At 49.1% G+C, this 23,678-nt stretch overlaps 1 protein-coding gene across 2 annotated transcripts in view; it reads left to right on the top strand.

Annotated features, from left to right (window-relative positions):
- Positions 1-23,678, top strand: part of LOC306913039 (rho GTPase-activating protein 29-like) — a 96,563-nt gene that overhangs the window by 18,911 nt on the left and 53,974 nt on the right. For both annotated transcript variants that reach the window (XM_079489549.1, XM_079489548.1), the window contains exons 4-5: positions 2,407-2,467; positions 3,499-3,732. In XM_079489549.1, coding sequence (XP_079345675.1) covers positions 2,407-2,467; positions 3,499-3,732 — 295 coding nt within the window. The remainder of the gene's footprint in view (positions 1-2,406; positions 2,468-3,498; positions 3,733-23,678) is intronic.

Here is a 23,678-nt window from a genome sequence, read left to right as displayed (position 1 = left end):
TAGTTTTAGTCGTAGTCTCTAGAAACGTCTTCATTTAGTTTTAGTCACATTTTAGTCACCCGGAATGTTTTAGTGTTTAATCTAGTTTTAGTCGACCAAATGTCATAAGATTTTAGTCGACTAAAATTTGTTTTGGCGGGGCCTTGATGGCTGATTTTACACTTGCTGAAAATAGCCAATCTACAAGCTCACAACGCAAGCTTGTAGATCGGCTATTTTCAGCATGCAAGCAAGTGTAAACTGACTTATAATGGATCTCTTGTCCACTAGTCCCTTCCCAACATTTTAGTCTAGTTTTTATTTGTTGACAGAATTGTCAGTATATTTAGTCTTAGTTTTAGTCATCATAGATTAGTTTTCATTTAGTTTCCATGTAGTTTTCGTCAGTGAAAAAAGGTAGTCGACGGACATTTTTCGTCTTAGTTTTAGTCGACGAAAACAACACTGCGTCACTCTAGGGCCCACAGGAGGTGACCCTGATTGGGTAAACGGAGGTCACGGTTCCGTGTCAAAGGTCACGGAGAGGAAGCGTCGACTCGGTGCGAAGCTTCAGGGTTTAAAGGAGAACTTCCCGGCTGTAATGCGTGCGTGCGTGCGTGCGTGCGTGCGTGCGTGCGTGCGTGCGTGCGTGCGTGCGTGCGGTGATGATAAATTGACACCGGGATCCCAGTTCCTGTTTTTTTACCTCCTTTTCTGTAGGTTCCATAAACGTCTCTAAAATGGAAGCTATCTCTTACTTACTGAGAAAACCTTAACCTTAACCGTTCTGTAAATGTTTGTTTAAGCGTAGACATGATACGTAGCTTGCGGAGTTAGTTCAGTCAGATATACTCCAGGGGTTTCATGCTGTGCTCAAGGGCGCATACATGTACTCAAGGGGTTAATATGCTGCATTACTATGTAAGTGTGTGCAATACCCACATGTCATTCGCTGATGTGGCAGTCAGCTGACCAATTGGGCGGGGTCTTTAAGCTCACTAGACTGCATGCTCTTCCTGCCTTCCTTCTGCTTATGGTTCCTCGTTGTTGTGATGTTTGCTCCCAGTGCCACCCCAGCAATGGGCTCTGTTATTTATGTTCCCCATGGGGGGGGGGTTGTTATTGTATATCTATCTCCCTGCTCTTAATGTTTACTGATGGTGTTTTAACACCCTGAGCGCACAGGACGGAGTTCTCCGCCCTATCAATTAGTAACGCCCAGCGCTCAGGACGGAGATTGATCAAAAGGACGGAGATTATTGATATCAAAACCGATCGCATCGCTCCACAGGCTGGGAGTGGAAAATGTTCCCCCCCTCCCTGTTTAGCCGACGAGATGGAAAATCTTAAAACGTGAATAACTGTTGATCCAAATCATTCCATCCAATTCTAAGAAAAGATCATGTGTTAGACGGCCCACCGCGGTCGCTAGTCGCGGTAGAATTAATCATACCTCCCGTTGTTGTCGATCGCCTCTAGAGTGTTTTGGCTACATTTAGCTGCTCCAGCTACATCCGGGATAACATCCGGTCCGTCGCTAAATGTGCTCTGATTTAATGGGTTAAATAACCTCTGATTTAATGGATTAAATAACCTCTGATTTAATGGATTAAATAACCTCTGATTTAATGGATTAAATAACCTCTGATTTAATGGATTAAATAACCTCTGATTTAATGGATTAAATAACCTCTGATTTAATGGATTAAATAACCTCTGATTTAATGGGTTAAATAACCTCTGATTTAATGGATTAAATAACCTCTGATTTAATGGGTTAAATAACCTCTGATTTAATGGATTAAATAACCTCTGATTTAATGGATTAAATAACCTCTGATTTAATGGATTAAATAACCTCTGATTTAATGGATTAAATAACCTCTGATTTAATGGATTAAATAACCTCTGATTTAATGGGTTAAATAACCTCTGATTTAATGGGTTAAATAACCTCTGATTTAATGGATTAAATAACCTCTGATTTAATGGATTAAATAACCTCTGATTTAATGGATTAAATAACCTGATTTAATGGGTTAAATAACCTCTGATTTAATGGATTAAATAACCTCTGATTTAATGGGTTAAATAACCTCTGATTTAATGGATTAAATAACCTGATTTAATGGATTAAATAACCTCTGATTTAATGGATTAAATAACCTCTGATTTAATGGATTAAATAACCTCTGATTTAATGGATTAAATAACCTCTGATTTAATGGATTAAATAACCTCTGATTTAATGGATTAAATAACCCCGGCCGTTCGGGGTGTTAAATGTGCCGAACAGGGAGATAAATGTAGCAGAACATACTGTAAATCCGAACGCCAAGATCTATGCACACTAGTATTCTCATTCTATAATAAATATTGGTTGAATCTCTCTTCTGTAAACATCTCCTCGTTTTGTTTTCCTTCCAGTCTTTTGAGAACCTCTCTGTGGAATGTGGAGGATCCGGTCCGGAGAAAGATGATCCGCCAGGTAGGGCTTGATGTGGTGCACTCCGCTTTTTACTTTTTACACACAGTGAATGTGCAGTCTAGGCTCAGATCTACGTCGTTTCAACGTCTATATTATAACAAATTATAAAAAAATACTTCTAATGTCGCTAATCAACGTCTAGGCTAAGCTTAGAACGCTAAAATAACATACATTTTTGCCATTTTTGAATCGGAATCGTGAAAAGTAAAGTTTTTGGACATTTGGAAAACGATACACAAGTTGCATAGCAATTACCCTCCACCGTCATGTACGCACGTGCGCACACACGCACGCACGCACCCTGATTTACTGATGTCTCGTTGCACTCCTCTCTGTGCAACGTGTGCGTGTGTGCGTGTGTGTGTACGTGTGTGTGTGTGTACGTGTGTGTGTGTGCGAGTGTGTGTACGTGTGTGTGTGCGTACGTGTGCGAGTGTGTGTACGTGTGTGTGTGTGCGTGTGTGTGTGCGAGTGTGTGTGCACGTGTGCGTGTGTGTGTGCGTACGTGTGCGAGTGTGTGTGTGTGTGTGTGCGTACGTGTGCGAGTGTGTGTACGTGTGTGTGTGCACGTGTGTGTGTGTGTGTGTGCACGTGTGTGTGTGTGTGTACGTGTGTGTGTGTGTACGTGTGCGAGTGTGTGTACGTGTGTGGGGTTACGTGGGGTAAAGCGAGTGGCCGTGCAGTGCAGTGCGATCCTGTGTGAGAGCTTAGCCCATTAATCACATCCAGCGTTCAGTCAACCCTCCCCCTCCCCCTCCCCCTCCCCCTCCCTCCTGTCAGAAGGAATTACCCTCAGCAGGGTGTTAGCCGCTAGCAGGTATCCCTCTGCGCAAGGTCAGCACGGGCTTTCTGACCAACACACACACACACTCTCAAACACACTTTCACACACACACACACACACATGCAGAGGCGAGCGTGCAAGTCTGCGGCGCTGGTGAGGAGGGGGGGCGAGATGAGCGCCACCGTGTGGAGACCCTTGCTTCACCGGCTGATGTACGGGGTCTCCTCGTCCTCTGGCATGTTGGCAGGGCCGGCGTGTGCGTGCCCCGCCGCCGCGTGTCTGCGGGGGTCCGGGGAGAGCCTGCGGGGGTCCGGGGAGAGCCTGCGGGGGTCCGGGGAGAGCCTGCGGGGGTCCGGGGACAGCGTGGACGAGGCCCTCCACGGGCGGGACGGAGGAGTGGAGTCGGCGCTGCACTACGCCAAGGCATGGTCCAAGTACACCAAGGAGCTGCTGGCCTGGGTGGACAAGAGGCTCGGCGTGGGTGAGTCTGACCACTTACTGACCCCTAACCCTGACCTCTAACCCTGACCCCTAACCCTGACCTTGACCCTAACCTGACCTCTGACCCTGGGTGGACAAGAGGCTCGGCGTGGGTGAGTCCAAAACACACTGTCTAAAAATAAAATAAAAAGTCTTCTAAATCATGACAGTTTCTGAAAACCCCCATGTTTCTATGTCAGTGGTTCTCAAACATTTTCATGTCAAGGACTCCCAAAAATATATGTAATTGACCTCCGAGCCCCATCTGAAAAGATGTTGTTCCAGGGACCTCCCCAAGAAGCAAAGATTTGAGTTAAAAACGCTCTGAAAGAATATATATATTCAAAGATTTGCGTCACATTTTCACGATTTTTCAAAAATAGCAGATCTACAAGCTCGTAGCGCGGCACTCGGTGCCGCGCTACGAGCTTGTAGATCTGCTATTTTTCAATAGCTAAAGTATAACATAATGCTTAAAAAAACACCAAAAAGGCGTTCCCAGTCCTGAATGGGTTAAACACAACCAGACCACAACCCTGACCTTGAACTTGACCTTGACCCTAACCTGACCTCTGACCCTGGGTGGACAAGCGGCCTGTGCATGGGTGAGTTTCACCGCTGTAGACCTGAGACCAGGTGCTAAATGTTTTCTGAATCATGACAGTTTTCTGATAAACCTCATGTTTCAGGGGCACGGTGGCACAGTGGGTAGTGCTGTCGCCTCACAGCTAGAAGGTCCTGGGTTCGATTCCCGCTCGGGACGCTGTGGGTTCTGGTAGCGTGTTTCCTCCTCCGCGTCATCAGTGCCCATACCCGAGGCGGGGTTGGCGAAAGGGCCTTTCTGTGTGGAGTTTGCATGTTCTCCCCGTGTCCCCCTAGGGTAGGTACCCTCACAAAAACATGCAGTAATCCTGGTCTCTAAACTGCCTCCCCCTGGCCAGCCGGGGCGCCTGATGGAGGGGAAAGGAACTGGTTGGAATAACGTGTTCCTTCCACGCGCTACGTCCAACCAGGGAAACTCCCACTGTCAGGTGTAAAGGAGCAACTTGGACACTCAGGCATGAAGGAAGCATGAGTTCAAGTCCGTTGCTCACCCCATGTCCCCCATATATGGGGACTAGGTTGGCGGAGGGTGTGTAGAGCCCAGGATCACATTAGATAATTGACACAGGGGCGAAAAATGGGTTACAAAATCGTGGGATAAAAAAAAAAAAAAAAAAAAAAAACTTAATGTTTCCATATCCAGTGGTTAGGAAATCACTAAACACCTGTGACACCTGCCTGTAGGGAAAAGGAAGGGGGAAAAATCACACCCGTGTGAAGTGAGGGGCGCTCTTATCATCGTGCATCATCTCATACTGGCCAATCAGAATGCCTGTTGCCACAAATGTACGTCATATTTGGCGGACATTTTACCTCTAATTTCTCCTTTCGTTGTCGATGGCAAAATACGAGACGTGTACTGAGGACAGGATGGCGTACATTTTCCCTTCATTGTCATTCCAGTCTTCATGGTGAAAGTAATGCTCTGCTTGGATACATGCGTTAGTAGCAGACTAGAAGGTATTTTCTCTGTGTGTTTCACGGTGAGAGTTATTAGTTATTAGCTGAAATGTAAACACACCGCGCTCCCTTCAGCTCACGCTGCGATACGATTCTACAAAAGATATGATCTAAAATCATTCGCATTGAAATATATATATTCAAAGATTTGCGCCACATTTTCAAGATTTTTCAAAAATAGCAGACCTACAAGCTCGTAGCGCGCCACTCGGTGCCGCGCTATGAGCTTGTAGGTCTGCTATTTTTCAATAGCTAAAGTGTAACATAATGAAACACCAGAAGGGGTTCCCGGTCCAGAATGGGTTAAGCTCTTACCTTCTGACCCACTTTCATCACAACACAAGAGACTCCTAAAGATTCATTCGTGGAACATTCACGGCTGTTGATTCACGGCCTGACGTCAACTTGACAGGCATTCATCTTTGTATTTGCTCAACGCGCGTGCGCGTGCGTGTGCGTGTGCGTGCGCGTGTGTGCTTGTGCGCGTGCCAGTGAAAGGGAAAGGGAAACACTTTGTCATGTTTTGCTTCAGGCACAGATTGTCTTTTTTTTGTTTTTTTCCTTTGGCATGAGAGCGCATGCAGGCATGCATCAGAGGAAAGGTTGAGACCAGGTGTCACAGAGGAAAGGTTGAGACCAGGTGTCACAGAGGAAAGGTTGAGACCAGGTGTCACAGAGGAAAGGTTGAGACCAGGTGTCACAGAGGAAAGGTTGAGACCAGGTGTCACAGAGTAAAGGTTGAGACCAGGTGCTATCACAGAGTAAAGGTTGAGACCAGGTGGCACAGAGTAAAGGTTGAGACCAGGTGTCACAGAGGACAGGTTGAGACCAGGTGTCACAGAGGACAGGTTGAGACCAGGTGTCACAGAGGAAAGGTTGAGACCAGGTGTCACAGATGAAAGGTTGAGAGTATTGAGACCAGGTGTCACAGAGGAAAGGTTGAGACCAGGTGTCACAGAGGAAAGGTTGAGACCAGGCACTACAACCAGGGGGCAGTAGTGCTCGAGTACAATACAATATAATACAATATAAAGTACTAGTACAATTTTCGCAGAGGAAAGGTTGAGACCAGGTGCTATCACAGAGGAAAGGTTGAGACCAGGTGCTATCACAGAAGAAAGGTTGAGACCAGGTGCTATCACAGAGGAAAGGCTGAGACCAGGTGTCACAGAGGAAAGGTTGAGACCAGGTGCTGTCACAGAGTAAAGGTTGAGACCAGGTGTCACAGAAGAAAGGTTGAGACCAGGTGCTATCACAGAGGAAAGGCTGAGACCAGGTGTCACAGAGGAAAGGTTGAGACCAGGTGCTGTCACAGAGTAAAGGTTGAGACCAGGTGTCACAGAGGAAAGGTTGAGACCAGGTGCTGTCACAGAGGAAAGGTTGAGACCAGGTGTCACAGAGGAAAGGTTGAGACCAGGTGCTGTCACAGAGGAAAGGTTGAGACCAGGTGCTATCACAGAGGAAAGGTTGAGACCAGGTGCTGTCACAGAGGAAAGGTTGAGACCAGGTGTCACAGAGGAAAGGTTGAGACCAGGTGCTGTCACAGAGGAAAGGTTGAGACCAGGTGTCACAGAGTAAAGGTTGAGACCAGGTGTCACAGAGGAAAGGTTGAGACCAGGTGCTATCACAGAGGAAAGGTTGAGACCATGTGTCACAGAGGAAAGGTTGAGACCAGGTGCTATCACAGAGGAAAGGTTGAGACCAGGTGTCACAGAGGAAAGGTTGAGACCAGGTGCTGTCATAGAGTAAAGGTTGAGACCAGGTGTCACAGAGTAAAGGTTGAGACCAGGTGCTATCACAGAGGAAAGGTTGAGACCAGGTGCTATCACAGAGGAAAGGTTGAGACCAGGTGTCACAGAGTAAAAGTTGAGACCAGGTGTCACAGAGTAAAGGTTGAGACCAGGTGTCACAGAGGAAAGGTTGAGACCAGGTGTCACAGAGGAAAGGTTGATACCAGGTGTCACAGAGGAAAGGTTGAGACCAGGTGCTGTCACAGAGGAAAGGTTGAGACCAGGTGTCACAGAGGAAAGGTTGAGACAATGTGTCACAGAGTAAAGGTTGAGACCAGGTGTCACAGAGTAAAGGTTGAGACCAGGTGTCACAGAGGAAAGGTTGAGACCAGGTGTCACAGAGGAAAGGTTGAGACCAGGTGTCACAGAGTAAAGGTTGAGACCAGGTGTCACAGAGGAAAGGTTGAGACCAGGTGTCACAGAGGAAATGTTGAGACCAGGTGTCACAGAGTAAAGGTTGAGACCAGGTGTCACAGAGTAAAGGTTGAGACCAGGTGTCACAGAGGAAAGGTTGAGACCAGGTGGTGTCACAGAGGAAAGGTTGAGACCAGGTGCTATCACAGAGGAAAGGTTGAGACCACGTGTCACAGAGGAAAGGTTGAGACCAGGTGGTGTCACAGAGGAAAGGTTGAGACCAGGTGTCACAGAGGAAAGGTTGAGACCACGTGTCACAGAGTAAAGGTTGAGACCAGGTGCTATCACAGAGGAAAGGTTGAGACCAGGTGCTGTCACAGAGGAAATGTTGAGACCAGGTGCTGTCACAGAGGAAAGGTTGAGACCAGGTGCTATCACAGAGGAAAGGTTGAGACCAGGTGTCACAGAGTAAAGGTTGAGACCAGGTGTCACAGAGGAAAGGTTGAGACCAGGTGCTGTCACAGAGGAAAGGTTGAGACCAGGTGCTATCACAGAGGAAAGGTTGAGACCAGGTGCTATCACAGAGGAAAGGTTGAGACCAGGTGTCACAGAGTAAAGGTTGAGACCAGGTGTCACAGAGGAAAGGTTGAGACCAGGTGTCACAGAGGAAAGGTTGAGACCAGGTGTCACAGAGGAAAGGTTGAGACCAGGTGTCACAGAGTAAAGGTTGAGACCAGGTGTAACAGAGTAAAGGTTGAGACCAGGTGTCACAGAGTAAAGGTTGATACCAGGTGTCACAGAGTAAAGGTTGAGACCAGGTGTCACAGATTAAAGGTTGAGACCAGGTGTCACAGAGGAAAGGTTGAGACCAGGTGTCACAGAGGAAAGGTTGAGACCAGGTGCTGTCATAGAGTAAAGGTTGAGACCAGGTGTCCCAGAGTAAAGGTTGAGACCAGGTGCTATCACAGAGGAAAGGTTGAGACCAGGTGTCACAGAGTAAAGGTTGAGACCAGGTGTCGCAGAGTAAAGGTTGAGACCAGGTGTCACAGAGGAAAGGTTGAGACCAGGTGTCACAGAGGAAAGGTTGAGACCAGGTGTCACAGAGGAAAGGTTGAGACCAGGTGTCACAGAGGAAAGGTTGAGACCAGGTGTCACAGAGGAAAGGTTGAGACCAGGTGTCACAGAGGAAAGGTTGAGACCAGGTGCTGTCATAGAGTAAAGGTTGAGACCAGGTGTCACAGAGTAAAGGTTGAGACCAGGTGCTGTCACAGAGGAAAGGTTGAGACCAGGTGTCACAGAGGAAAGGTTGAGACCAGGTGCTGTCACAGAGGAAAGGTTGAGACCAGGTGTCACAGAGGAAAGGTTGAGACCAGGTGTCACAGAGTAAAGGTTGAGACCAGGTGTCACAGAGGAAAGGTTGAGACCAGGTGTCACAGAGTAAAAGTTGAGACCAGGTGTCACAGAGTAAAGGTTGAGACCAGGTGTCACAGAGGAAAGGTTGAGACCAGGTGTCACAGAGGAAAGGTTGATACCAGGTGTCACAGAGGAAAGGTTGAGACCAGGTGTCACAGAGGAAAGGTTGAGACCAGGTGTGACAGAGGAAAGGTTGAGACCAGGTGTGACAGAGGAAAGGTTGAGACCAGGTGTCACAGAGCAAAGGTTGAGACCAGGTGTCACAGAGGAAAGGTTGAGACCAGGTGTCACAGAGTAAAGGTTGAGACCAGGTGTCACAGAGGAAAGGTTGAGACCAGGTGTCACAGAGCAAAGGTTGAGACCAGGTGTCACAGAGGAAAGGTTGAGACCAGGTGTCACAGAGTAAAGGTTGAGACCAGGTGTCACAGAGGAAAGGTTGAGACCAGGTGGTGTCACAGAGGAAAGGTTGAGACCAGGTGTCACAGAGGAAAGGTTGAGATCAGGTGCTATCACAGAGGAAAGGTTGAGACCAGGTGCTATCACAGAGGAAAGTTGAGACCAGGTGTCACAGAGGAAAGGTTGAGACCAGGTGTCACAGAGGAAAGGTTGAGACCAGGTGTCACAGAGTAAAGGTTGAGATCAGGTGCTATCACAGAGGAAAGGTTGAGACCAGGTGCTGTCATAGAGTAAAGGTTGAGACCAGGTGTCACAGAGTAAAGGTTGAGACCAGGTGCTATCACAGAGTAAAGGTTGAGATCAGGTGCTATCACAGAGGAAAGGTTGAGACCAGGTGCTGTCACAGAGGAAATGTTGAGACCAGGTGTCACAGAGTAAAGGTTGAGACCAGGTGTCACAGAGGAAAGGTTGAGACCAGGTGTCACAGAGGAAAGGTTGAGACCAGGTGTCACAGAGGAAAGGTTGAGACCAGGTGCTGTCACAGAGGAAAGGTTGAGACCAGGTGTCACAGAGGAAAGGTTGAGACCAGGTGTCACAGAGTAAAGGTTGAGACCAGGTGTCACAGAGGAAAGGTTGAGACCAGGTGTCACAGAGTAAAAGTTGAGACCAGGTGTCACAGAGTAAAGGTTGAGACCAGGTGTCACAGAGGAAAGGTTGAGACCAGGTGTCACAGAGGAAAGGTTGATACCAGGTGTCACAGAGGAAAGGTTGAGACCAGGTGTCACAGAGGAAAGGTTGAGACCAGGTGTGACAGAGGAAAGGTTGAGACCAGGTGTGACAGAGGAAAGGTTGAGACCAGGTGTCACAGAGCAAAGGTTGAGACCAGGTGTCACAGAGGAAAGGTTGAGACCAGGTGTCACAGAGTAAAGGTTGAGACCAGGTGTCACAGAGGAAAGGTTGAGACCAGGTGGTGTCACAGAGGAAAGGTTGAGACCAGGTGCTATCACAGAGGAAAGGTTGAGACCAGGTGTCACAGAGTAAAGGTTGAGACCAGGTGTCACAGAGGAAAGGTTGAGACCAGGTGTCACAGAGTAAAGGTTGATACCAGGTGTCACAGAGGAAAGGTTGAGACCAGGTGCTGTCACAGAGGAAAGGTTGAGACCAGGTGTCACAGAGTAAAGGTTGAGACCAGGTGTCACAGAGGAAAGGTTGAGACCAGGTGTCACAGAGGAAAGGTTGAGACCAGGTGTCACAGAGGAAAGGTTGAGACCAGGTGTCACAGAGGAAAGGTTGAGACCAGGTGTCACAGAGTAAAGGTTGAGACCAGGTGCTATCACAGAGTAAAGGTTGAGACCAGGTGGCACAGAGTAAAGGTTGAGACCAGGTGTCACAGAGGACAGGTTGAGACCAGGTGTCACAGAGGACAGGTTGAGACCAGGTGTCACAGAGGACAGGTTGAGACCAGGTGTCACAGAGGAAAGGTTGAGACCAGGTGTCACAGATGAAAGGTTGAGAGTATTGAGACCAGGTGTCACAGAGGAAAGGTTGAGACCAGGTGTCACAGAGGAAAGGTTGAGACCAGGCACTACAACCAGGGGGCAGTAGTGCTCGAGTACAATACAATATAATACAATATAAAGTACTAGTACAATTTTCGCAGAGGAAAGGTTGAGACCAGGTGCTATCACAGAGGAAAGGTTGAGACCAGGTGCTATCACAGAAGAAAGGTTGAGACCAGGTGCTATCACAGAGGAAAGGCTGAGACCAGGTGTCACAGAGGAAAGGTTGAGACCAGGTGCTGTCACAGAGTAAAGGTTGAGACCAGGTGTCACAGAGGAAAGGTTGAGACCAGGTGCTGTCACAGAGGAAAGGTTGAGACCAGGTGTCACAGAGGAAAGGTTGAGACCAGGTGCTGTCACAGAGGAAAGGTTGAGACCAGGTGCTATCACAGAGGAAAGGTTGAGACCAGGTGCTGTCACAGAGGAAAGGTTGAGACCAGGTGCTGTCACAGAGGAAAGGTTGAGACCAGGTGTCACAGAGGAAAGGTTGAGACCAGGTGCTGTCACAGAGGAAAGGTTGAGACCAGGTGTCACAGAGTAAAGGTTGAGACCAGGTGTCACAGAGGAAAGGTTGAGACCAGGTGCTATCACAGAGGAAAGGTTGAGACCATGTGTCACAGAGTAAAGGTTGAGACCAGGTGTCACAGAGGAAAGGTTGAGACCAGGTGTCACAGAGGAAAGGTTGATACCAGGTGTCACAGAGGAAAGGTTGAGACCAGGTGCTGTCACAGAGGAAAGGTTGAGACCAGGTGTCACAGAGGAAAGGTTGAGACAATGTGTCACAGAGTAAAGGTTGAGACCAGGTGTCACAGAGGAAAGGTTGAGACCAGGTGTCACAGAGGAAAGGTTGAGACCAGGTGTCACAGAGGAAAGGTTGAGACCAGGTGTCACAGAGGAAAGGTTGAGACCAGGTGTCACAGAGTAAAGGTTGAGACCAGGTGTCACAGAGGAAAGGTTGAGACCAGGTGTCACAGAGGAAAGGTTGAGACCAGGTGTCACAGAGGAAAGGTTGAGACCAGGTGTCACAGAGTAAAGGTTGAGACCAGGTGTCACAGAGGAAAGGTTGAGACCAGGTGGTGTCACAGAGGAAAGGTTGAGACCAGGTGCTATCACAGAGGAAAGGTTGAGACCACGTGTCACAGAGGAAAGGTTGAGACCAGGTGCTGTCATAGAGTAAAGGTTGAGACCAGGTGCTGTCATAGAGTAAAGGTTGAGACCAGGTGTCACAGAGGAAAGGTTGAGACCAGGTGCTATCACAGAGGAAAGGTTGAGACCAGGTGCTATCACAGAGGAAAGGTTGAGACCAGGTGTCACAGAGTAAAAGTTGAGACCAGGTGTCACAGAGTAAAGGTTGAGACCAGGTGTCACAGAGGAAAGGTTGAGACCAGGTGTCACAGAGGAAAGGTTGAGACCAGGTGTCACAGAGGAAAGGTTGAGACCAGGTGCTGTCACAGAGGAAAGGTTGAGACCAGGTGTCACAGAGTAAAGGTTGAGACCAGGTGTCACAGAGTAAAGGTTGAGACCAGGTGTCACAGAGTAAAGGTTGAGACCAGGTGTGACAGAGGAAAGGTTGAGACCAGGTGTGACAGAGGAAAGGTTGAGACCAGGTGTCACAGAGGAAAGGTTGAGACCAGGTGTAACAGAGTAAAGGTTGAGACCAGGTGTCACAGAGTAAAGGTTGATACCAGGTGTCACAGAGTAAAGGTTGAGACCAGGTGTCACAGATTAAAGGTTGAGACCAGGTGTCACAGAGGAAAGGTTGAGACCAGGTGGTGTCACAGAGGAAAGGTTGAGACCAGGTGCTATCACAGAGGAAAGGTTGAGACCAGGTGTCACAGAGGAAAGGTTGAGACCAGGTGCTGTCATAGAGTAAAGGTTGAGACCAGGTGTCCCAGAGTAAAGGTTGAGACCAGGTGCTATCACAGAGGAAAGGTTGAGACCAGGTGTCACAGAGTAAAGGTTGAGACCAGGTGTCGCAGAGTAAAGGTTGAGACCAGGTGTCACAGAGTAAAGGTTGAGACCAGGTGTCACAGAGGAAAGGTTGAGACCAGGTGTCACAGAGGAAAGGTTGATACCAGGTGTCACAGAGGAAAGGTTGAGACCAGGTGCTGTCACAGAGGAAAGGTTGAGACCAGGTGTCACAGAGGAAAGGTTGAGACAATGTGTCACAGAGTAAAGGTTGAGACCAGGTGTCACAGAGTAAAGGTTGAGACCAGGTGTCACAGAGGAAAGGTTGAGACCAGGTGTCACAGAGGAAAGGTTGAGACCAGGTGTCACAGAGGAAAGGTTGAGACCAGGTGTCACAGAGTAAAGGTTGAGACCAGGTGTCACAGAGGAAAGGTTGAGACCAGGTGTCACAGAGGAAATGTTGAGACCAGGTGTCACAGAGTAAAGGTTGAGACCAGGTGTCACAGAGTAAAGGTTGAGACCAGGTGTCACAGAGGAAAGGTTGAGACCAGGTGGTGTCACAGAGGAAAGGTTGAGACCAGGTGCTATCACAGAGGAAAGGTTGAGACCACGTGTCACAGAGGAAAGGTTGAGACCAGGTGCTGTCATAGAGTAAAGGTTGAGACCAGGTGCTATCACAGAGGAAAGGTTGAGACCAGGTGCTATCACAGAGTAAAGGTTGAGACCAGGTGTCACAGAGGAAAGGTTGAGACCAGGTGCTATCACAGAGGAAAGGTTGAGACCAGGTGTCACAGAGTAAAAGTTGAGACCAGGTGTCACAGAGGAAAGGTTGAGACCAGGTGCTATCACAGAGGAAAGGTTGAGACCAGGTGCTATCACAGAGGAAAGGTTGAGACCAGGTGCTATCACAGAGGAAAGGTTGAGACCAGGTGCTATCACAGAGGAAAGGTTGAGACCAGGTGTCACAGAGTAAAAGTTGAGACCAGGTGTCACAGAGTAAAGGTTGAGACCAGGTGTCACAGAGGAAAGGTTGAGACCAGGTGTCACAGAGGAAAGGTTGAGACCAGGTGTCACAGAGGAAAGGTTGAGACCAGGTGCTGTCACAGAGTAAAGGTTGAGACCAGGTGTCACAGAGTAAAGGTTGAGACCAGGTGTCACAGAGTAAAGGTTGAGACCAGGTGTCACAGAGTAAAGGTTGAGACCAGGTGTGACAGAGGAAAGGTTGAGACCAGGTGTGACAGAGGAAAGGTTGAGACCAGGTGTCACAGAGGAAAGGTTGAGACCAGGTGTAACAGAGTAAAGGTTGAGACCAGGTGTCACAGAGTAAAGGTTGATACCAGGTGTCACAGAGTAAAGGTTGAGACCAGGTGTCACAGATTAAAGGTTGAGACCAGGTGTCACAGAGGAAAGGTTGAGACCAGGTGGTGTCACAGAGGAAAGGTTGAGACCAGGTGCTATCACAGAGGAAAGGTTGAGACCAGGTGTCACAGAGGAAAGGTTGAGACCAGGTGCTGTCATAGAGTAAAGGTTGAGACCAGGTGTCCCAGAGTAAAGGTTGAGACCAGGTGCTATCACAGAGGAAAGGTTGAGACCAGGTGTCACAGAGTAAAGGTTGAGACCAGGTGTCGCAGAGTAAAGGTTGAGACCAGGTGTCACAGAGGAAAGGTTGAGACCAGGTGTCACAGAGGAAAGGTTGAGACCAGGTGTCACAGAGGAAAGGTTGAGACCAGGTGTCACAGAGGAAAGGTTGAGACCAGGTGTCACAGAGGAAAGGTTGAGACCAGGTGTCACAGAGGAAAGGTTGAGACCAGGTGCTGTCATAGAGTAAAGGTTGAGACCAGGTGTCACAGAGTAAAGGTTGAGACCAGGTGCTATCACAGAGTAAAGGTTGAGATCAGGTGCTATCACAGAGGAAAGGTTGAGACCAGGTGCTATCACAGAGGAAATGTTGAGACCAGGTGTCACAGAGTAAAGGTTGAGACCAGGTGTCACAGAGGAAAGGTTGAGACCAGGTGTCACAGAGGAAAGGTTGATACCAGGTGTCACAGAGGAAAGGTTGAGACCAGGTGCTGTCACAGAGGAAAGGTTGAGACCAGGTGTCACAGAGGAAAGGTTGAGACCAGGTGTCACAGAGTAAAGGTTGAGACCAGGTGTCACAGAGGAAAGGTTGAGACCAGGTGTCACAGAGTAAAAGTTGAGACCAGGTGTCACAGAGTAAAGGTTGAGACCAGGTGTCACAGAGGAAAGGTTGAGACCAGGTGTCACAGAGGAAAGGTTGATACCAGGTGTCACAGAGGAAAGGTTGAGACCAGGTGTCACAGAGGAAAGGTTGAGACCAGGTGTGACAGAGGAAAGGTTGAGACCAGGTGTGACAGAGGAAAGGTTGAGACCAGGTGTCACAGAGCAAAGGTTGAGACCAGGTGTCACAGAGGAAAGGTTGAGACCAGGTGTCACAGAGTAAAGGTTGAGACCAGGTGTCACAGAGGAAAGGTTGAGACCAGGTGGTGTCACAGAGGAAAGGTTGAGACCAGGTGCTATCACAGAGGAAAGGTTGAGACCAGGTGTCACAGAGTAAAGGTTGAGACCAGGTGTCACAGAGGAAAGGTTGAGACCAGGTGTCACAGAGGAAAGGTTGAGACCAGGTGCTGTCACAGAGGAAAGGTTGAGACCAGGTGTCACAGAGTAAAGGTTGAGACCAGGTGTCACAGAGGAAAGGTTGAGACCAGGTGTCACAGAGGAAAGGTTGAGACCAGGTGTCACATAGGAAAGGTTGAGACCAGGTGTCACAGAGGAAAGGTTGAGACCAGGTGTCACAGAGTAAAGGTTGAGACCAGGTGCTATCACAGAGTAAAGGTTGAGACCAGGTGGCACAGAGTAAAGGTTGAGACCAGGTGTCACAGAGGACAGGTTGAGACCAGGTGTCACAGAGGACAGGTTGAGACCAGGTGTCACAGAGGAAAGGTTGAGACCAGGTGTCACAGATGAAAGGTTGAGAGTATTGAGACCAGGTGTCACAGAGGAAAGGTTGAGACCAGGTGTCACAGAGGAAAGGTTGAGACCAGGCACTACAACCAGGGGGCAGTAGTGCTCGAGTACAATACAATATAATACAATATAAAGTACTAGTACAATTTTCGCAGAGGAAAGGTTGAGACCAGGTGCTATCACAGAGGAAAGGTTGAGACCAGGTGCTATCACAGAAGAAAGGTTGAGACCAGGTGCTATCACAGAGGAAAGGCTGAGACCAGGTGTCACAGAGGAAAGGTTGAGACCAGGTGCTGTCACAGAGTAAAGGTTGAGACCAGGTGTCACAGAGGAAAGGTTGAGACCAGGTGCTGTCACAGAGGAAAGGTTGAGACCAGGTGTCACAGAGGAAAGGTTGAGACCAGGTGCTGTCACAGAGGAAAGGTTGAGACCAGGTGCTATCACAGAGGAAAGGTTGAGACCAGGTGCTGTCACAGAGGAAAGGTTGAGACCAGGTGTCACAGAGGAAAGGTTGAGACCAGGTGCTATCACAGAGGAAAGGTTGAGACCAGGTGCTGTCACAGAGGAAAGGTTGAGACCAGGTGCTATCACAGAGGAAAGGTTGAGACCAGGTGCTATCACAGAGGAAAGGTTGAGACCAGGTGCTGTCACAGAGGAAAGGTTGAGACCAGGTGTCACAGAGGAAAGGTTGAGACCAGGTGCTGTCACAGAGGAAAGGTTGAGACCAGGTGTCACAGAGTAAAGGTTGAGACCAGGTGTCACAGAGGAAAGGTTGAGACCAGGTGCTATCACAGAGGAAAGGTTGAGACCATGTGTCACAGAGTAAAGGTTGAGACCAGGTGTCACAGAGGAAAGGTTGAGACCAGGTGTCACAGAGGAAAGGTTGATACCAGGTGTCACAGAGGAAAGGTTGAGACCAGGTGCTGTCACAGAGGAAAGGTTGAGACCAGGTGTCACAGAGGAAAGGTTGAGACAATGTGGCACAGAGTAAAGGTTGAGACCAGGTGTCACAGAGGAAAGGTTGAGACCAGGTGTCACAGAGGAAAGGTTGAGACCAGGTGTCACAGAGGAAAGGTTGAGACCAGGTGTCACAGAGGAAAGGTTGAGACCAGGTGTCACAGAGGAAAGGTTGAGACCAGGTGTCACAGAGTAAAGGTTGAGACCAGGTGTCACAGAGGAAAGGTTGAGACCAGGTGTCACAGAGGAAAGGTTGAGACCAGGTGTCACAGAGGAAAGGTTGAGACCAGGTGTCACAGAGTAAAGGTTGAGACCAGGTGTCACAGAGGAAAGGTTGAGACCAGGTGGTGTCACAGAGGAAAGGTTGAGACCAGGTGCTATCACAGAGGAAAGGTTGAGACCAGGTGCTGTCACAGAGGAAAGGTTGAGACCAGGTGCTATCACAGAGGAAAGGTTGAGACCAGGTGGTGTCACAGAGGAAAGGTTGAGACCAGGTGCTATCACAGAGGAAAGGTTGAGACCAGGTGCTATCACAGAGGAAAGGTTGAGACCAGGTGCTATCACAGAGGAAAGGTTGAGACCAGGTGCTATCACAGAGGAAAGGTTGAGACCAGGTGTCACAGAGTAAAAGTTGAGACCAGGTGTCACAGAGTAAAGGTTGAGACCAGGTGTCACAGAGGAAAGGTTGAGACCAGGTGTCACAGAGGAAAGGTTGAGACCAGGTGTCACAGAGGAAAGGTTGAGACCAGGTGCTGTCACAGAGTAAAGGTTGAGACCAGGTGTCACAGAGTAAAGGTTGAGACCAGGTGTCACAGAGTAAAGGTTGAGACCAGGTGTCACAGAGTAAAGGTTGAGACCAGGTGTGACAGAGGAAAGGTTGAGACCAGGTGTGACAGAGGAAAGGTTGAGACCAGGTGTCACAGAGGAAAGGTTGAGACCAGGTGTAACAGAGTAAAGGTTGAGACCAGGTGTCACAGAGTAAAGGTTGATACCAGGTGTCACAGAGTAAAGGTTGAGACCAGGTGTCACAGATTAAAGGTTGAGACCAGGTGTCACAGAGGAAAGGTTGAGACCAGGTGGTGTCACAGAGGAAAGGTTGAGACCAGGTGCTATCACAGAGGAAAGGTTGAGACCAGGTGTCACAGAGGAAAGGTTGAGACCAGGTGCTGTCATAGAGTAAAGGTTGAGACCAGGTGTCCCAGAGTAAAGGTTGAGACCAGGTGCTATCACAGAGGAAAGGTTGAGACCAGGTGTCACAGAGTAAAGGTTGAGACCAGGTGTCGCAGAGTAAAGGTTGAGACCAGGTGTCACAGAGGAAAGGTTGAGACCAGGTGTCACAGAGGAAAGGTTGAGACCAGGTGTCACAGAGGAAAGGTTGAGACCAGGTGTCACAGAGGAAAGGTTGAGACCAGGTGTCACAGAGGAAAGGTTGAGACCAGGTGTCACAGAGGAAAGGTTGAGACCAGGTGCTGTCATAGAGTAAAGGTTGAGACCAGGTGTCACAGAGTAAAGGTTGAGACCAGGTGCTATCACAGAGTAAAGGTTGAGATCAGGTGCTATCACAGAGGAAAGGTTGAGACCAGGTGCTATCACAGAGGAAATGTTGAGACCAGGTGTCACAGAGTAAAGGTTGAGACCAGGTGTCACAGAGGAAAGGTTGAGACCAGGTGTCACAGAGGAAAGGTTGATACCAGGTGTCACAGAGGAAAGGTTGAGACCAGGTGCTGTCACAGAGGAAAGGTTGAGACCAGGTGTCACAGAGGAAAGGTTGAGACCAGGTGTCACAGAGTAAAGGTTGAGACCAGGTGTCACAGAGGAAAGGTTGAGACCAGGTGTCACAGAGTAAAAGTTGAGACCAGGTGTCACAGAGTAAAGGTTGAGACCAGGTGTCACAGAGGAAAGGTTGAGACCAGGTGTCACAGAGGAAAGGTTGATACCAGGTGTCACAGAGGAAAGGTTGAGACCAGGTGTCACAGAGGAAAGGTTGAGACCAGGTGTGACAGAGGAAAGGTTGAGACCAGGTGTGACAGAGGAAAGGTTGAGACCAGGTGTCACAGAGCAAAGGTTGAGACCAGGTGTCACAGAGGAAAGGTTGAGACCAGGTGTCACAGAGTAAAGGTTGAGACCAGGTGTCACAGAGGAAAGGTTGAGACCAGGTGGTGTCACAGAGGAAAGGTTGAGACCAGGTGCTATCACAGAGGAAAGGTTGAGACCAGGTGTCACAGAGTAAAGGTTGAGACCAGGTGTCACAGAGGAAAGGTTGAGACCAGGTGTCACAGAGGAAAGGTTGAGACCAGGTGCTGTCACAGAGGAAAGGTTGAGACCAGGTGTCACAGAGTAAAGGTTGAGACCAGGTGTCACAGAGGAAAGGTTGAGACCAGGTGTCACAGAGGAAAGGTTGAGACCAGGTGTCACATAGGAAAGGTTGAGACCAGGTGTCACAGAGGAAAGGTTGAGACCAGGTGTCACAGAGTAAAGGTTGAGACCAGGTGCTATCACAGAGTAAAGGTTGAGACCAGGTGGCACAGAGTAAAGGTTGAGACCAGGTGTCACAGAGGACAGGTTGAGACCAGGTGTCACAGAGGACAGGTTGAGACCAGGTGTCACAGAGGAAAGGTTGAGACCAGGTGTCACAGATGAAAGGTTGAGAGTATTGAGACCAGGTGTCACAGAGGAAAGGTTGAGACCAGGTGTCACAGAGGAAAGGTTGAGACCAGGCACTACAACCAGGGGGCAGTAGTGCTCGAGTACAATACAATATAATACAATATAAAGTACTAGTACAATTTTCGCAGAGGAAAGGTTGAGACCAGGTGCTATCACAGAGGAAAGGTTGAGACCAGGTGCTATCACAGAAGAAAGGTTGAGACCAGGTGCTATCACAGAGGAAAGGCTGAGACCAGGTGTCACAGAGGAAAGGTTGAGACCAGGTGCTGTCACAGAGTAAAGGTTGAGACCAGGTGTCACAGAGGAAAGGTTGAGACCAGGTGCTGTCACAGAGGAAAGGTTGAGACCAGGTGTCACAGAGGAAAGGTTGAGACCAGGTGCTGTCACAGAGGAAAGGTTGAGACCAGGTGCTATCACAGAGGAAAGGTTGAGACCAGGTGCTGTCACAGAGGAAAGGTTGAGACCAGGTGCTATCACAGAGGAAAGGTTGAGACCAGGTGCTGTCACAGAGTAAAGGTTGAGACCAGGTGTCACAGAGGAAAGGTTGAGACCAGGTGCTGTCACAGAGGAAAGGTTGAGACCAGGTGTCACAGAGGAAAGGTTGAGACCAGGTGCTGTCACAGAGGAAAGGTTGAGACCAGGTGTCACAGAGTAAAGGTTGAGACCAGGTGTCACAGAGGAAAGGTTGAGACCAGGTGCTATCACAGAGGAAAGGTTGAGACCATGTGTCACAGAGTAAAGGTTGAGACCAGGTGTCACAGAGGAAAGGTTGAGACCAGGTGTCACAGAGGAAAGGTTGATACCAGGTGTCACAGAGGAAAGGTTGAGACCAGGTGCTGTCACAGAGGAAAGGTTGAGACCAGGTGTCACAGAGGAAAGGTTGAGACAATGTGTCACAGAGTAAAGGTTGAGACCAGGTGTCACAGAGGAAAGGTTGAGACCAGGTGTCACAGAGGAAAGGTTGAGACCAGGTGTCACAGAGGAAAGGTTGAGACCAGGTGTCACAGAGGAAAGGTTGAGACCAGGTGTCACAGAGGAAAGGTTGAGACCAGGTGTCACAGAGTAAAGGTTGAGACCAGGTGTCACAGAGGAAAGGTTGAGACCAGGTGTCACAGAGGAAAGGTTGAGACCAGGTGTCACAGAGGAAAGGTTGAGACCAGGTGTCACAGAGTAAAGGTTGAGACCAGGTGTCACAGAGGAAAGGTTGAGACCAGGTGGTGTCACAGAGGAAAGGTTGAGACCAGGTGCTATCACAGAGGAAAGGTTGAGACCAGGTGCTATCACAGAGGAAAGGTTGAGACCAGGTGCTATCACAGAGGAAAGGTTGAGACCAGGTGTCACAGAGTAAAAGTTGAGACCAGGTGTCACAGAGTAAAGGTTGAGACCAGGTGCTGTCATAGAGTAAAGGTTGAGACCAGGTGCTATCACAGAGGAAAGGTTGAGACCAGGTGCTATCACAGAGGAAAGGTTGAGACCAGGTGCTATCACAGAGGAAAGGTTGAGACCAGGTGTCACAGAGTAAAAGTTGAGACCAGGTGTCACAGAGTAAAGGTTGAGACCAGGTGTCACAGAGGAAAGGTTGAGACCAGGTGTCACAGAGGAAAGGTTGAGACCAGGTGTCACAGAGGAAAGGTTGAGACCAGGTGCTGTCACAGAGGAAAGGTTGAGACCAGGTGTCACAGAGTAAAGGTTGAGACCAGGTGTGACAGAGGAAAGGTTGAGACCAGGTGTGACAGAGGAAAGGTTGAGACCAGGTGTCACAGAGGAAAGGTTGAGACCAGGTGTAACAGAGTAAAGGTTGAGACCAGGTGTCACAGAGTAAAGGTTGATACCAGGTGTCACAGAGTAAAGGTTGAGACCAGGTGTCACAGATTAAAGGTTGAGACCAGGTGTCACAGAGGAAAGGTTGAGACCAGGTGGTGTCACAGAGGAAAGGTTGAGACCAGGTGCTATCACAGAGGAAAGGTTGAGACCAGGTGTCACAGAGGAAAGGTTGAGACCAGGTGCTGTCATAGAGTAAAGGTTGAGACCAGGTGTCCCAGAGTAAAGGTTGAGACCAGGTGCTATCACAGAGGAAAGGTTGAGACCAGGTGTCACAGAGTAAAGGTTGAGACCAGGTGTCGCAGAGTAAAGGTTGAGACCAGGTGTCACAGAGGAAAGGTTGAGACCAGGTGTCACAGAGGAAAGGTTGAGACCAGGTGTCACAGAGGAAAGGTTGAGACCAGGTGTCACAGAGGAAAGGTTGAGACCAGGTGTCACAGAGGAAAGGTTGAGACCAGGTGCTGTCATAGAGTAAAGGTTGAGACCAGGTGTCACAGAGGAAAGGTTGAGACCAGGTGTCACAGAGTAAAGGTTGAGACCAGGTGTCACAGAGGAAAGGTTGAGACCAGGTGTCACAGAGTAAAAGTTGAGACCAGGTGTCACAGAGTAAAGGTTGAGACCAGGTGTCACAGAGGAAAGGTTGAGACCAGGTGTCACAGAGGAAAGGTTGATACCAGGTGTCACAGAGGAAAGGTTGAGACCAGGTGTCACAGAGGAAAGGTTGAGACCAGGTGTGACAGAGGAAAGGTTGAGACCAGGTGTGACAGAGGAAAGGTTGAGACCAGGTGTCACAGAGCAAAGGTTGAGACCAGGTGTCACAGAGGAAAGGTTGAGACCAGGTGTCACAGAGGAAAGGTTGAGACCAGGTGTCACAGAGTAAAGGTTGAGACCAGGTGGTGTCACAGAGGAAAGGTTGAGACCAGGTGGTGTCACAGAGGAAAGGTTGAGACCAGGTGCTATCACAGAGGAAAGGTTGAGACCAGGTGTCACAGAGTAAAGGTTGAGACCAGGTGTCACAGAGGAAAGGTTGAGACCAGGTGCTGTCACAGAGGAAAGGTTGAGACCAGGTGCTGTCACAGAGGAAAGGTTGAGACCAGGTGCTGTCACAGAGGAAAGGTTGAGACCAGGTGTCACAGAGGAAAGGTTGAGACCAGGTGTCACAGAGGAAAGGTTGAGACCAGGTGTCACAGAGGAAAGGTTGAGACCAGGTGTCACAGAGTAAAGGTTGAGACCAGGTGTCACAGAGTAAAGGTTGAGACCAGGTGTCACAGAGTAAAGGTTGAGACCAGGTGTCACAGAGTAAAGGTTGAGACCAGGTGTCACAGAGGAAAGGTTGAGACCAGGTGCTGTCATAGAGTAAAGGTTGAGACCAGGTGTCCCAGAGTAAAGGTTGAGACCAGGTGCTATCACAGAGGAAAGGTTGAGACCAGGTGTCACAGAGTAAAGGTTGAGACCAGGTGTCGCAGAGTAAAGGTTGAGACCAGGTGTCACAGAGGAAAGGTTGAGACCAGGTGTCACAGAGGAAAGGTTGAGACCAGGTGTCACAGAGGAAAGGTTGAGACCAGGTGTCACAGAGGAAAGGTTGAGACCAGGTGTCACAGAGGAAAGGTTGAGACCAGGTGCTGTCATAGAGTAAAGGTTGAGACCAGGTGTCACAGAGGAAAGGTTGAGACCAGGTGTCACAGAGCAAAGGTTGAGACCAGGTGTCACAGAGGAAAGGTTGAGACCAGGTGTCACAGAGTAAAAGTTGAGACCAGGTGTCACAGAGTAAAGGTTGAGACCAGGTGTCACAGAGGAAAGGTTGAGACCAGGTGTCACAGAGGAAAGGTTGATACCAGGTGTCACAGAGGAAAGGTTGAGACCAGGTGTCACAGAGGAAAGGTTGAGACCAGGTGTGACAGAGGAAAGGTTGAGACCAGGTGTGACAGAGGAAAGGTTGAGACCAGGTGTCACAGAGCAAAGGTTGCGACCAGGTGTCACAGAGGAAAGGTTGAGACCAGGTGTCACAGAGGAAAGGTTGAGACCAGGTGGTGTCACAGAGGAAAGGTTGAGACCAGGTGGTGTCACAGAGGAAAGGTTGAGACCAGGTGCTATCACAGAGGAAAGGTTGAGACCAGGTGTCACAGAGTAAAGGTTGAGACCAGGTGTCACAGAGGAAAGGTTGAGACCAGGTGCTGTCACAGAGGAAAGGTTGAGACCAGGTGCTGTCACAGAGGAAAGGTTGAGACCAGGTGTCACAGAGGAAAGGTTGAGACCAGGTGTCACAGAGGAAAGGTTGAGACCAGGTGTCACAGAGGAAAGGTTGAGACCAGGTGTCACAGAGTAAAGGTTGAGACCAGGTGTCACAGAGTAAAGGTTGAGACCAGGTGTCACAGAGTAAAGGTTGAGACCAGGTGTCACAGAGGAAAGGTTGAGACCAGGTGCTGTCACAGAGGAAAGGTTGAGACCAGGTGTCACAGAGGAAAGGTTGAGACCAGGTGCTGTCACAGAGGAAAGGTTGAGACCAGGTGCTATCACAGAGGAAAGGTTGAGAC

This window comes from Electrona antarctica (genome assembly GCF_951216825.1).
Source record: "Electrona antarctica genome assembly, chromosome: 20".
Lineage (NCBI taxonomy): Eukaryota > Metazoa > Chordata > Actinopteri > Myctophiformes > Myctophidae > Electrona > Electrona antarctica.
This window is presented reverse-complemented; position numbering and strand designations above follow the sequence as displayed.